Raw genomic sequence first — 15,850 nt, 5'->3', positions numbered from 1 at the left:
AATTGACTGCAGTGGGAGTATTTACACCACAGACATCAGCAAATGCTACAAACCAGGACTTCTTTTGCTGGAGAGCTGATTGTTAAACACTTAACAGCACATCAGTGCTTCTCTTCTGGCTCTTCACGCTCTCCCTGGATAAGCTGCAGTTATAGCTTCAAGCACCATCTCTATAATGATCACTATCACATCTTTCATCTCCAGTTAAGATCTGTCTCTAGGCCCAGCTTTTCAAATACCTTCTGGCTTCCCTTGGCTGTTCCACACGCATATCATATTTCCCCCTAAAATAGCTCTTTTTTTTTTAATTGTCTGTCTCAGTGAAAGGCACCATCCCTGCCCTCTTTCTCACGCCTCATCTCAGCACTCCTTATTCAAACAATCTTCAAATATGCTCAATTCCTACTCCAAGTCTGTCTCAAATCCATCTGCTCTTCCTCATACCCATTGCAACAACCCTGCATCAGAGTTTCTCTTCCAGAATACAGCAACAACGTCCTAACTGACTTTCTTGCTTTTGATTTTACCTTCTCCCAATTAGTTCCCTACACTGCAGCCAGAATGAGCTTTCAGAAGCACACATATGATCATGTCACTGCCTTGTTTCAAACACCTCAAAGGCTTTCTATCACTTTCAGGATAAAAGTCCACTTTAATTTACACGGTGCACAGATTCATTTCGATCAGGCCCTCTTACCTGTTCAGCTTTGTGGCTTATCACAACTTCCCCTGAAATTTTTCATTCTAGCCATTTCACACCAAGACCTTTCACTTCTGGGGTTTTTAATGTGCAGGGCCCCCTATCCGAAATGTTCTGCCTCTGCCTCTCCGGTCACCTCCCTCATCCTTTACCTTAGAAATCACTTCTAATGTGTGACAGAGACAATGCTATGTGGTCACCAAGTCATTTCATTTTCTTCCTGGAGCCTAGGAAACGGACATGACCCATCTCTTTTGCATCTAGTTGGAGCCAGGTGGCTAGTCCCGGCTAATGGAATGTAAATGAAAGTTATGTGTGCTACTTCAAGGCCCAGGTGCCTGAGAATCTGATGTGTCTTTCCCCCCACACCTCCATCCCTGCACCCCGACCTGTGCCCTATACGCCAGCTGGATGGTGCTGAGGTGGCCTTGAAGTTGGTGTGATCACAACGCGGAAGCTGCCAGGGTCCCTGAGACACCTTTGGAGGAGAACACCAAGAAATCTGCCTGAGCTGAACAAAACATAAATATTTATTGTGTTAAATCACTGGCATGTAGAGGTGGTTTGTTTTATCAGCTGGCAATAAATGTCCTGATTAATGCAGTTTGTGAATCTGTTCCTACATCCCCTTTGAGGCTTGGTTGAATACTCCTCTATCTGTTCCCATAGTATTCTGTACTTATTCCTAATATGGAACTTCTCTTTAGATAACCTGAATGCCTCTTTTCTTGTTTCTTTCTGGTGGCTGTAAGGGGCTGTATCTTGTTCATGGCTGCCTAGCACAGCACCAGCACAACTGTCACTAGTTTGCCAGCTTGCCACACTAACATTTTTATATATAAAGAAAACTAATATCTTACTATTTTATATTAACTAGACATATTTTCAATCATTTCTAATAGTCTATTGAAGCCTCACATTTGCATGATGTCCAGAGTCTCTCTTTCAAAGTTGTCCTCTCTTCCCAATCAACCAAGGACAGCAGGGGCTTATTTAGTCCATAGGGATAAGTTCTGCTTTCAGACATCAGGCAGAGAAAGAGCTGGAGGATTGTATCAGTTCATCAGTTGGCTCTGGGTTAAGGGTGCTGCTCCTTCGGTCATGGCTCTGTGATTTCACTGCACAAGAGTGGTTCTGCCCAGGTCTAGCCCCCATTGCTGGAAGGGTGCTCCTTCTTGTCCACATCTCTGCAGAGGCCCACATATGGGCTCCCAGTGAACAGCTCTTCTGGTTCACATTTATTTCCAGTCATTACTCCCAAGGCTGAACCACGGGGACAAGGTAGCTGGATCCATCCTCAGGTTCACACTCTATGGGTGCTCTTCCTCCTTGTGGCTTTCCAGGCCCTGCTATGGGGCCAGGGTCACCTGTGCAGAATTCTCCATCATGGTGATCTTCCCTCTGAAGCCTTTGATGATCTTTGTTCCCACCAGTTCTCAAGCCTTCAGAGTGGTTGCATGGACATTGACTCTTCCAGGGAAGGGATCAGGATTGGATCACTCTCCTCCCTGGGTATACCTTGGACCCCTGCAAATTCACAAACAGTGACCACCTCTGTATACCAAGCTTTGAGGGACAGCCTTTTTCAGGCCATAAAAGGTCCCCTTACATTTTCTCCCAGAGTAGCAGGTTCCTATTCATTATATATTTATATATTCAATAAAGGCCACTCGGATTTTTCCCGAACAAAAAGCAAATACAATCTAAAGTGACTTTCTTTGTTCAGTTAAGCCAGCAGTTCTCAAACTGGCCTCAGGATCCCTTTTTACTCTTAAAAATTACTGAAATTTTATTTTGGGGGTTCTGTTTATATTTATTATATTAGAAATTAAAATAGAGAAACTTAAAAAAAGCATATTCATTAGTTCATTTAAAAATAACAATAATAAACCCTATAAAATGTACATTACCCTATATAATGTAAATAAAATATATTTTATGAAAATAGCTATATCTTCCAAAATAAAAAGGATTTGGTGAGAAGAGTCATGTTGTTTAACATTTTTGTAAATCTCCTTACTATCTGGTCTAATAGAGGGCACTGGATTCTCATATTTGCTACTGCATTCAATCTGTTGCAATGTATTGTTTTGGTTGAAGTACTTGGAAAATGAATGAGTATTTTAGTAGCCTTTTTAGATAATCATAGATATTATTCTTTGATACCACATCAAAATGTGACAAATGGTAGTTTCTTAATATTTAGTTGCAGAGAAGAGTCTTAAATTACATCAAACCCATTGATCAGCAGCACTATATACAATAGACAAGACATGGAAACAACCCAAATATCCAGCAACAGATGGCTGGATAAAGAAGATATGGTACATATATATATATACAATGGAACACTACTCAGCCATAAATAAGAATAAAATAATGCCATTTGCAGCAATATGGATGGACCTGGAGATCGTCATTCTAAGTGAAGTAAGCCAGAAAGAGAAAGAAAAATGCCATATGGTATCACTTATATGTGGAATCTAAAAAATAAAAAGGACACAAATGGACTACTTATTATTTATAACTTAGATGATTGATTTCTTGAATGTTTAAGCACATTTGACTGTCTTTTATGATTGGATTACCACATTCTGTTGGTTCTTATTTTGTGGTTGGCTTTGATAACTATGTAAGTTTAAAAATCTAAGGCTCTAATCTGTTCTTAGAAACAATAATCAGGGGGTGGGGATAGCTCAGTGGTAAAGCACATGCTTAGCATGCACGAGGTCCTGAGTTCAATCCCCAGTACCTCCATTAAATAATTAAAAAAAATAAAAAATAAAATAAAAAGAAACAATGATCAGTACATATATGTAAACTAAAAAAAATACGTGCAGGAAAAAAAAGAGACAACAAGCATTTCAATAAAAACAACCAAAAAGCAATAAACAAACAAACAAACAAAAAAAATTGATCTATTTTGCATTTTGAATGGATCTTTGACCCGTACATAATTTTGTCACCTGTTGCATTGGTCCTAGGGGAAATACTGGTCCATTGAATTGTGCAGACCTTCCAGATGTTAACACACTTCTTTAAACAACATTAAAATAATCCTATTGTTATTATCATCCTTGGTCTCATCAGAAAACCCTTACATATTGGGAAACTGTTAAGCTTACAATGGCTGCTAGAAGTTTTCCAAAATTCTAATATTCACTTAAAAGCTCATATTTTATCACTGGCAACAAACACTGTCAGTTGTTTTCCTTCAAGTGACAGGCTCACTTCATTTATGTTTGAGAAAATGTGCCAAATACCCAAGTCAAAATAATCATAGTATGTCTGTCAAGTCTTTCGAGTAAAAACGGTGTTCTATGAAAAAGCTGCTGGTTCAGCTCAGGCCTCAAACAAATCACACAAGTGCTTTCCTCTGAGGAAACCATCCTACTCGGGTATGAAGCAGAAGTGTTTTATTTCCATTTAGTCACATAGAATATTTTAAAATATGTATAGTGAGGGTTGAGATTTAGTATAATGATTTTAAGTAAAAGTGGCTTTATTTTTATCCATTATCTATCTTTTAAAATTTTGTTTTTTGTTTTTACTGTGAGTGCATAATAATAAAGAATACAATGAATACCAGTACAGGTTGGTGCTAAGTGGCCAGCATTTTTATCTACCTTTGCTTTTGTAACATCAATGTAAATGGAAATAGTGGGAAAAAGGCAAATGACATTTTGGTAATATTATGAAAATAGCTTTGACCCTGCAGATCCTCGGGTAGTGAAGGACAAGGACAGGATGCTCACAGAGGTCATATGTAGTTTCAGAGCTTTGGATGACTTGGTGGCTGTGGCTGACTGCTGGTTCCACTGGGATGGAGGCAGCTGGGACTAATACATGAAAGTTTTTGATTGTGCACTAAGCAGTAGAAAAGACTTCTGCATTTATGTTACTAGTTTAAAAAAAGTTAAAAAAATTTGGGGGGGAGGTAATTAGGTTTACTTATTTACTTATTTTTGGAGGAGGTACTGGGGTTTGACCCCAGGACCTTGTGTACGCTAAGCATGTACTCTACCACTTGAGCTATACCCTTTCCCCACCATTTGTGTTACCATTAAAGAAGGTTTTGCAAAGAGCTCTAAGATCAGGACAGGGAACTTTAATGGAAAAAATAGACTGAGTTAGAGCCAGTGACTACTGCTACTGTTTACAGTGATGTGTAGCATATGTAGAAGCAAGACTCAGGGTTGAGCCTAAGAACCAAGCAAAATCATGATTGCAGAATAGGAGGTGACTAGGAGAGATGCTGATCCCTGCTTCCCCTCAAGAATCCTTGGGGATATTGCCAGGGACACTAGATTTCCCCCTGTACACAGGAGGGGACAGGGAGACATTTTAATAAAAATCTTTTTCCTTCATCTCCCTTGTAAATGTCTTCTTGCTTAAAAAAATCTTATGTGATTGCTTATTCTTTATTTTTTGAACCTATACTATGTACACATGGCATAAAATTCAAAAAGGAAAAAAAGGTATACAGTGAAAAATAAGCATTATTCTCTCCTCAATTTCCTAGCTATTCAGGCTTACACAGTTATCAGCTTCTTGTATATCCTTCAGGAGACATTGCAAGCATTTTTATGAACAGGTGAGTTTATACATTATGTTTCTCCTCAATCTTCTGCATAACTTTTTTTTCACATAATGATATGTCGTGTATTTCTTTTAATATCTCCACATAGAGAGGTTTTTTTTTTTCTTTTAAATTTTGGCTGCATAGTACTTTGTGGTCAGAAATAACATCACTTCTAATTATGACACCCTTCTTTTACTTCAGGTGTGTAGAACTTGCCTCAGTCCACAAGTTACTATATTAGTAAACCAGTTAGAAATGATAACCAGATATGATTGTAACTGATATTTCATACTTAAGATCTATTTAATAATAGCTTTTCTCAATAAAGAAGAAAAGAATAAGATCCAGCTATATGAATTATGATCCTTCTACCTTACAGGTTTTTTTTTTTAAATTGAGGTATAGTCGGTTTACAATGTTGTGTTAATTTCTGACTTACAGCATAGTGATTCAGTTATATTTATATTCATTTTCACATTCTTTTTCATTATAGGCTATTATAAGGTATTGGATATAGTTCCCTGTGCTATACAGCAGGACCTTGTTGTTTATCTATTTTATATATAGTAGTTTGTATCTGCTAATTCCAAACTCCTAAATTATCCCTCCCTCTTTTTTCCACTCTGGTAACCAAAAGTTTGTTTTCTTCCTCCTTCTTCCTCTTCTTCTTCCCCTTTGATTGTTGAGATTTACTGAAAATATTAAACCACAGCAGAAAGATTCAAACAACTCCACTTGGTGGTTTGAAATTCACTGTAACTGTAGGCTAAGTGATCTGCAGGTTGGACAGACTGCCAAAGTCCAAAAGCTTCAGCATTTCCTTAGTGTCAGGATCTACTTCAATTGATCTCCCGATCCAGGGCTGAGACCTCAGGAACATGATTATCCCTCTCTCTCTCTCCCTGCAGCTTGATGGGGTACCTCTCGCTGGGTCTCTCTGAATCAGCTTCACAGATGTGTGACACAGCCTGCTATCTTGTTGTGGAACTTCTTGCTGGGAATAACGGCGATCTCCTTGCACACACGTGTGCTGATGTGGAATTTGTTGCACAGGAATGTTTAGCACGTCTCAGTGATGGCCTGGGCCACCTTCCCTATGGTTTTGGTGTGAACATGGCCCATGTTGGCAGGTCCTTGGTAAAAGACGAAACATAAGTTTGTTTTCTATGTCTGTGAGTCTTTTTCTGTTTTGTAAAGAAGTTCATTTGTGCCATTTTTTTTTAAATTCCATATATAAGTGATATTGCATGGTATTTTTATTTCTCTTCCTGGCTTACTTCACTTAGTATGACAATCTCCAGGTCCATCCATGTTGCTGCAGATGGCATTATTTTGTTCTTTTTTCATGGCTGAGCAGTATTCCATTGTACATATCACAACGTCTTTATCCAATCACCTGTCAGTGGACATTTAGGTTACTCTCATGTGTTGGCTATTGTAAATAGTGCTGCTGTGAACATTGGGGTGCATGTATCTTTTCAAATTTAGAGTTTCCTCTTGATATATCACCAGAAGTGAGACTGCTGGATCATATAGTCTACTTTTAGTTTTTTTAAAAAAAATCTCCATACTGTTTTTCATAACGACTACACCAAACTACATTCTCATCAACAGGGTAGGAGGGTTCCCTTTTCTTCACATCCTCTCCAGCATTTATTGTTTATGGACTTTTTAATGATGGCCATTCTGACTGGTGTGAGATGACATCTCACTGTAGTTTTGATTCGCATCTCTCTGATAATTAGTGCTACTGAGCATTTTTTCATGTGCCTATTGGCCATTGTATGTCTTCATTGAAGAAATGCTTGTATCAGTCTTCTGCCCATTTTTTTGATTAGGTTATTTGTTTGTTTGTTTGTTTGTTATTGAGTTGTATGAGCTGTTTGTATATTCTGGAAATTAAGCCCTTGTCAGTTGCATCATTTGCAAATATTTTCTCCCATTCTGTAGGTTGTCTTTTCATTTTCTTTATAGTTTCCTTTGCTGTGCAAAAGCTTGTAAGTTTAATTAGGTCCCATTTATTCATTTTTGCTTTTATTTCTATTGCCTGGGTAGACTGCTCTAGGAGAACGTTGCTAAGATTTACGCCAGAGAATTTTTTGCCTGTGTTTTCTTCTAGGAGGTTTATAGTATCTTGTCTTATGTTTAGGCCTTTAAGTCATTTTGAGTTTATTTTTGTGTATGGTGTGAGGGAGTATTCTAACTACATTGATTTACATGAGGCTGTCCAGCTTTCCCAATACCACTTGGCAAAGAGGCTGTCTTTTCTCCATTGTATATTCTTGCCTCCTTTTTGAAGATTAATTAACGATAGGTGTGTGGGTTTATTTCTGGGCTCTCTATTCTGTTCCATTGATCCATATGTCTGTTTTTGTGCCAATATCATGCTATTTTGATTACTGTAGCTCTGTAGTAGTGTCTGAAGTCTGAAGTCTGAAGTCTGAAGTCTGTTATTCCTCCAGCTTCACTCTTTTTCTTCAGTATTGCTTTGGAAATTCTGGGTCTTTTGTGATTCTATATAAATTTTATGATTATTTGTTCTAGTTCTGTGAAAAATGTCCTGGATATTTTGATAGGAATTGTATTAAATCTGCAGATTGCTTAGGGTAGTATGGCCATACAGGCTACTTTGAAGGGACAAACTAGTAAGGCTAACTATGCATGGGAGCTGAGAGAGGGGGCTGGAGGGGAGGAGCACACACACTGTGACCCACTGTGCCATAGAGGTTATCTCTAGGCTCACACTGTTCTTTACTGCTGTTCTTAAAGAAAATGTTCATTCTGCTGCAGCTAACTAGCCTCCATCTTCTATACCAAATACTATTCCACGCCACGGAAGTGCTGTGCAGTAACTCCCCAGTAGCACCTTATACCACATAGAAGCCTTTAAATCTCTAATCTGAAGGTGTCACAGTAAAGAAATGTAAACACCTAGGAAAAGAAAAATGTAATTACCTGATGAAGTCATCTATGTCCATGGAATGGGCCTGCTTGTCACTAAAATCTGTGCTGGTTAGGATTTGCTGTGTTTTATCTGGTAGGCTGAAATCTTCTGGTATTATCTAGCAATATAAGATTCAAAATAAATAAACAATATGTCTTTTAAAAAAGAAGTACCATCATTTATTTAATCCTTTTTTTTGATGACATCACTTTTTTAAATTGAAGTTAAGGACAGAGGCCGGTCACATTCAGAGAGCAACAGGCCCCATCCAGATGTTAAAATCACCCTTCTCTTTCTTGATCAGCCATCTCCTAATTTCAGGTGATTTCCACAAGTTCTCTGGAACCATCTGAAACTGTCCTTTGAGGAGATCCACAACACCACCAGGTGACAAGAGCTTGACCAGATGCACAGCTGGACACATGTCACTCGATGTCATCATCATCAAACTCATTACAAAAGTCTGCATGAACTGCCTTTTCATTGGCTGTCAAGTCCATCAGGAACCTGGTGCTGCCTCCTGCCTCGTCCAGGTCCACATAGGGCCCGGTGCCCTCTGGGAACATCTCGTCCACTGCTGGCTTCAGCCTATTTAATTCTTTTTTAAAGGAAACTTATATTTTCTAATATTTTACTTATAAATAAAGCTATAATAAATATCCTTGTACTTGTATAATTTTGCAAATGTGCTGTTTTTTAATTAAAAATTATCAGTTTATTTTTTATTGAGATATAGTTAACTTACAATATTTTAAAATTAAAAAAACCTATTTTTGTGCTAATATGTTTATAGGATAAATCCCTAAGAGTTGAATTGCTAGGACAAATATAGGTGTGGTTAAAATTTCAGTCACTACTGTCAAGTTACCCTCTAGACAGGCTGTACCAGCCAATGTACACGTCTACAAGCTAATTTTAATCTTGAAGTACAGACTGACTCTGCATGACTGAAGGATTTAGGGGTAGCCAGGCAGCTGAATTTTGGGTTACATATAGGTAACCTGTCTGTTAGGTATATCTTTGGAAACTTTCACACCTATGGCTACTCTTATGAATCATACCAGGTGGGCGTCGGATATCTTGGAATGCTCTTCATTAATTTCTTTTGCTAGTTTCATGTACTCGGTCCACTCTTTAAGCTTCTTCCCTTCTTGGTTGTGTATTTCCCTGGGTGATTTGATTCTTTCTATGGCTTCACGCTTCACAGATGCCTTGGAGATCTATACATTCAGATGCAAACCCATGTACTCTTTGTTCCCCTATATCTACCTTTCTATACATGCTAGGAAAGTCCAAGATGAAGACAGGAGTGAATTTTGATGTATTTGAGGGAAAAAAAGAAATATTCTATCCTGTATGAGGATGGACTGGTGTATAAGCCTTAAGAGAAGCCAATGACTGATCAAGATTGAACAGCCACAATAAGTTGCCTCAGTTTGATATCTCAGCTTTACATAGAAGGGTAAAAAAATCATAACCTCAAGGACCTAGCTGGAAAGGAAAATAAAATTAGTGACTTGACCACTGCCAGAGCTTTGTGATGGGCCTCCTGGGCTCCAGTTTATTCCTTTATAATCCATCCTCCAGCCCACTGTGAGTGAGAGTTATCTTTCTAAAATACAACTCCTATCCCTGGCTTCAATGTCTTGCTTTTCTGGCTTCCAGAATAAAACCTACATGATTTAGGACAAAGTCATTAGACATCTGGAATCCTGCCTTCCCTCCGAGCTGCATTTTTTTTCTATCATTTCCTCCCACCCATCCCAGATGCCCTCATCCTGAGTGCAACAGCGACACTGAACTTTTGCTGTTTGATGCCTCCTTTTCCTTCCTGGTTCACCCAGTGAATGGAAATCTGGTTGAATGGTAACCTCTATGAATTCTCTTCTTCTCTTCTCATAAAGATTCCTGGAGACAGAGCTCATCACTCTCTGCATGGCCAGGGATGTGAGTGCACACTTGTATTACTGCACTCATCACACAGCTCAATGGTCATCCAACTAGGTCTGTTACCCTGCTTGACATGCACTCCCATGAGACCTGGGGCCACAGGCGCTAGTCATCCTCATAGTCCCAACAATGCACAACGCCTGGCACATATTAGGCACTAAATACACATTTACTGACTCAGTGACTGAGACCCCCCGGCTTAGAGTTACATATGTGATTCAGGGAAAATCCTTTATTCTCACCTGGGATCAGTATTCTTTATTTGTAAAAATGGTCCCTTCCTTTCTTAAAATTTGTTATCCTAGGGTAATAGATATGTCTCAACTCTTGAAATTAAAAATTAGCAAGTATTCCTTTTCCTCTTTCAGTGACTATATTACTATGAATTACACACTTCATTACTATGAAATCTGATGGGTGGCCTGCTTTCTTTTCTTATAGTCACTGGCCATTTCAGGTTTGCTGTTTTGCTGAGTGTGAGATATACAGATCTGCCACACCATAATCAAAGAGCTGGATGCAGCCGCATTAGTTATTCAAGGCAGTACCAGAACTCCTTTAATGTATGTGAACGTCTGTCTCATATTTTCCTGGTATTTCCCCTTTGAATTTCACCCCCCAGCTTTATTAAAGTATGGTTGACAAATAAAACACACACATACACATAGACATGTGTGTATGTCTCTCTCTCTCTCTATATATATATATATTTAAGTTGTATACCACAGTGTTTTTGTTGAACATTTTTACTGTGGTAAAATATACATAACATAAAATTGATCATTTTAGCCATTTTTAAGTGTTCCCCCTTAAATTTTACTGGCAAATAATTTCTTTTTTAAAAAAATTTTTATTTATTTATTATTGTAACATTTAAGTATTTTGGCAGGGGGTTGCATAATTAGGTTTATTTATTTTTATAGGAGGTACTGGGGATTGAACCTTGGACCTCATGCATGCTAACCATGCACTCTACCACTTGAGCTATATACCCTCCCCCTACTGGCAAATAATTTCAAGGACATCATTCCAATTCTCTCCCTCCACCATCATTAAATAATACATTGAATACCTATCTATATCAATATACAGATTTCTCTACAGCCAGTGAAAATCTGTATATTGTCTGAGAAGTCCATTACTTGGAATGAACAAGTATACGATGTTTCAGACCATTTTGTTTATGAGAATGCAACGACAACACACAGCTAAACGTTTATATAGACTTGAGCACTTTAAAAGGAGATTGCTACCCAAAGCCAAGATAAATGTTTTGATGAGGAATGAAAGATTAATCTTAAAATGTGTGAGAACAGTTTGAACTTTGATTGGGTTTTGAAAATAGTCTTTCAGCTTCTTTCTTTACATTTTACTCCTAGTTTCTGTAGATACATATAGGCTGGTCGGAAAAGTAAATGCAATAATTAAAACATGATGTTTTGAGTTTCTGTTTTCTCTCTTACCTGGTATACCCTAAATTTCAGAAAAAAATTATTTTCTTAAATCACTTTTACTTATCATGAGAAGTCACATTCTTCAGAGTGAAAACAACTTTAAAAGATAACCATCAATGATCAAATCTGAGAAGGCATTCCAATGGAAAAATGTTCCTGCTCTCTTTCTGAACTATTGTCATGCTGTTCAGGTTTAAGCAAGGCAGGTTTCTTCCCATTTCATAGCTGGGGGATGTTAGAGTAAACCAGTCCAGCTGTTTTTGTATAAAATGATTTTAAAAAATCCTGGTGACCTTTTTCTGCCCTCAAATAACTTTAAGAACAGTTGGACATAAAAACTTCAAACTTTACATATTCATGGCCCTCTGAGGAATACAATCATTGTTAGTTTGAGAAAAAGCTGAGTATTTTTTTGAGTTGGAAAGCTCTAATATTACATGTTTGCACATGCTTGGTACGTTACTCTTAGTCTGCTGATGAAAATTGATATGAGACTTTTATAGCATATGTGTAGATGCTGGTTTTTTACTTTATTTACCATGTCACAGAACTTACAAAGGCATATGGAATTTATGCTGTAACCTTTATATTGAAGTTAAAACTTTACATCTGTTCAGCAATATAAAAACAGAGATCCTACTAGGACACTGCAGAATTCATATAGAAAACCTTACAGTGGTGCCTCCAAGAACTGATCTCAGCTATGTTCATTCCCCATCAAAGGCGGCCTGAGTGTTCTGGCACTCCATGGGAAAGGGTTTTTTTTTTGGAAGGCTCCATAAAAGATTTTCACACACATTCCAGATAAAGCCTTAAGCAAAGACTATTGATTGCTAGTGTGGTCAGGCTTCTGACACCTGGGGTTTAAAAATAACTTTCATCAGTGTTCCATTTAGTACATGGAAGGTATTTAATTCTTCATTGCCTCATATATAACCCCCTGAATGTTTGGATACCACCCAAAATCCAAGCTCTTTGTATCATCCTCTCTTCTGGCTTGAGTTCCATGTTATTATACATTCTCTTTCCCCCATTCATCTTCCAGCTGTTGTACTCTGATCTCTGGAATCTCTTCCATCATAAGCAAAGCCTCCTATACCCTAAGCCTCTTTCCAGAAGTCTTCCCCCATTTACTCAAAGAGATGCTGCTCCTTCGTTCTACATCCCTTAGAGTTGCCAGCAGTGTTATTTTCCTGGTAATCTCCATCCCTCTAAAAAACATTGTAATACCAAAGTAATAAAAGAAAATAAAAATAAAAACTCTCCTTAACCCCCAAACAGTCGATAATGTATTTTTGAGTATATCCTTCAGAATATGGGTATGATTACACTATATGTATTTTTTCCCCTGATAACAATATACTGTAAGTTTCCTTTAAAAATTTTACTGTGAATTATTTCAAATATAGAGAAAAAACATAAGGAACTCTTTCATATCCACTAGCTGGTTTTATGAATTTGAATAGACAATCTACTGAATATCTTCTGCTTACCCCTGCAGGTTCATTCTTTACCTCTCTGCACCCTGCAGAGGGCCCTAGGAGGATGGCTAGTCTGCACTGGTCCACTGCCTCACTCTGGCTCCCAACTGGTTTAGTCCATGGGAGGAACCTGCAGGAGGGGATCAGATTGAAGGGTGGGAGGTCAGTGAGGTCACGGCATTTATTCCTTCTACCCTCCAGCTCCAGCCTGGCTTGTTGCTGTCTGTTGGCTGAATCCTTTTACTGAAAGCCCTGGTTCATATAGGATGGTTGTCTCCACCTAGTTCCTCTCTCTCTGGGTTCTCATATCCTTTCATGCCTATGGTTGAAACAGCTCTCTGCTGTGATCTGCTGCCCTTATCAGTTTCCTCAAATGCTGTCTACAGCTGTTATGGGTTCAGTGGTGTCCCTTCCAAATTCGTACGTTGAAGTCCTAACCCCCAGTACCTCAGAAAGTGATCTTATTTGGAGGTAGGATCTTTATAGCGAGAATCAAATTAAAGTGAGGTCATCAAGGCTGGGCCCTGATCCAAGATGACCGGTGTCCTTCTAGAAAGGAGAAATGTGCACCCAGAGACAGAGACACAGAGGGAAGATGGGAAGGCACAGGGACAAGAGGGCCATAGACAAGCCAAGGAGAGAGGCCTGGAACAGATCCTCCCCTCACAGTCCTCAGAAGAAATCAACCTTGCTGACACCTTGATTTTGGACTTCCAGCCTCCAAAACTGTATGACAATAAAATCCTGCTGTTTAAGCCACCCTGCCTGTGGTATTTTATAACAGCAGCACCAAGTACAACACATTTATAAATAGTCCCTTCACATGTCAACATTTAATTATCCAGCATGAGTGTGATGTCTGCTTCCTGTTAGAAGCCAACTGGTCTAGGCCCATAATCTATCAATCTATGCTTTATTTGCTTCAGATATTTTTTTTCTGTTAAGAAATTGAACACTGCGGATTCCTGAACCGCTTTCATGTCGGTACATATGTTTGCACAACACTCTGAACACACTTAAGCAGCTTGGTCTGGAGAACTCCTCTGCCCATGTCTAGACCGTTTCCACCCACATGGAGGTAGGACTCCTCTGGAGCTGTCTGTCCCTCCAGGGTGCTGCGATTCATCGGCTACTTTGACCAAAATCACCCATGGAATCATTTGGTAACAGTGCTGTATCTGTGCATATGCATGTTTTAAATACCCTCAAATTAGACCAGTAAGCAATTGCTGGCTTACTGACAACCATCACATCTGTTTTGTGGAAATCACTTTTATTGTAAAGAGGCAATATGTTTGTCTTAGCATTTCACCTCAGGCCTTCACTTTCTAAATTGCTATTTCCTTATTTGTTTCCAGTAATTCATTAAATCCAATTTTTTAAAATAAAAGAACATGACCAAAGAAGAGGAAACTTTTGGTGTTCCTGACTTTTATAGAGGAAACAAAACTGCAAAAAGCTTTCCACTGGAAATACTCTATAAAAACAAATAAAACTCTTCGCCAAATTAAATTTTAGCAATGTTGAAGGTAGTGAAATCAAGTTTCACGCTCACTTCCTTACTTTGGATAATTAGCAAAGCACGTCCTTTGAACAGAGTTAACTGAAGAAGAATGAGCAGTTTAGAAAAAAAGAAATTTAACAGCCTTGGGGAAAATATAGCTGGAAATTGCAAATTCAATCCATATTACATTTTGAGCTACTGAATGTGATCTGACTGCATGGAAGAGTGGCCTGGTAAATCCCTCCAACCATCGTCCATCTTTAAAACATGGCACTGAAAGCAATACTTGTCACTTAGGTTAGTATTTCACTGTGGCTTTCAAGATAATATGCTGTCCACTTTTTAATAACATTTAACATGTTCATCTCCCTTTGACTGAGCACTTATAGCAAAATTATTAGTGTTTATGGCTTACTGCAGACTGTATTTATGCTGTTTCCAGAAGCCATTTTATCTGTTGGGGAAAAAAAAAATCCCACCGTAGGATTTCTAACCTTTTAGGCTAACGTCTGACTCTATTAGCTCCTAAAGAGAAGAACCATAAATAATCTTCCCATTTTACATTCTATGCTTTTAGCTAAAGCATTAATCACAGAGGTTTTTTTTTTTCCTTTGCCTCATGAGAAAAACCAGTCTTACAGTTTGAAAATTTGGTTTACAAAGTATGATTTTTAGGGAAGGCAGAGTGGGGGTTGGACAGAGAAAGAAGGGGTCTTTGGTGGGCTTTATGAGTAAAAAAGAAATTTTGGGAACAAATGGATCTTTTTCTTTCCAGGACCAAATAGTATCTCAGAGAGCTCCCAATAAATTGGGGGGAGGGGAATAAGGGTAACTCTTTCGGGTCATAAGGGTGTTATTTATTCATCACAGTAACAATGAACTTGAGTCATCCTGTGGCCATGAGCCGCTAATGTGGGTCTGGAAGAGCTTAGTGTTTTAATCTGCTGCATAGGATAACGTTAGAACAAGATCAAGGCTGATTAACTGTGTTTCTCTGAAATTCATGCACATACGTGAATTTAGTTATTGTTATCATTGTTTTTCTTGTCATTGAAATGACAGGTGTTCTTGGATGTATTTTATTCAGTAAATAGGCATTTCCTTTTTCTTACAAGGTATCATGGGGGAGCAGTTTTTAACAATTCCTGATTTCTCTCTTTTTTCAAAAGGCACCTACATCTTCCTTAGGAGTTAGCCTGGCAGGGCTTGATGGCACTCGTTCTGGTTCAGCCATT

General features: G+C 38.4%; 1 protein-coding gene and 1 pseudogene across 1 annotated transcript in view; both read right to left on the bottom strand.

Annotated features, from left to right (window-relative positions):
* Window positions 1-6,003: 6,003 nt before the first annotated feature.
* On the bottom strand, window positions 6,004-6,404 carry LOC116661474 (annotated as a pseudogene).
* Window positions 6,405-8,501: 2,097 nt separating this feature from the next.
* Window positions 8,502-15,850, bottom strand: part of LOC102503562 (COP9 signalosome complex subunit 9) — a 30,434-nt gene continuing 23,085 nt past the window's right edge. Inside the window, exons 5-6 of the mRNA XM_032473568.1 lie at window positions 9,165-9,173; window positions 8,502-8,814 (exon numbers count right to left, since the gene is read on the bottom strand). Of these exons, the coding sequence (XP_032329459.1) occupies window positions 8,652-8,814; window positions 9,165-9,173 (172 nt within the window). The 3' untranslated portion in view covers window positions 8,502-8,651. The remainder of the gene's footprint in view (window positions 8,815-9,164; window positions 9,174-15,850) is intronic.

This window comes from Camelus ferus, chromosome 35 (genome assembly GCF_009834535.1).
Source record: "Camelus ferus isolate YT-003-E chromosome 35, BCGSAC_Cfer_1.0, whole genome shotgun sequence".
Taxonomy (NCBI): domain Eukaryota; kingdom Metazoa; phylum Chordata; class Mammalia; order Artiodactyla; family Camelidae; genus Camelus; species Camelus ferus.
Note: the sequence above shows the minus strand (reverse complement) of the source record. Positions and strands in the feature narration are given on the sequence as shown.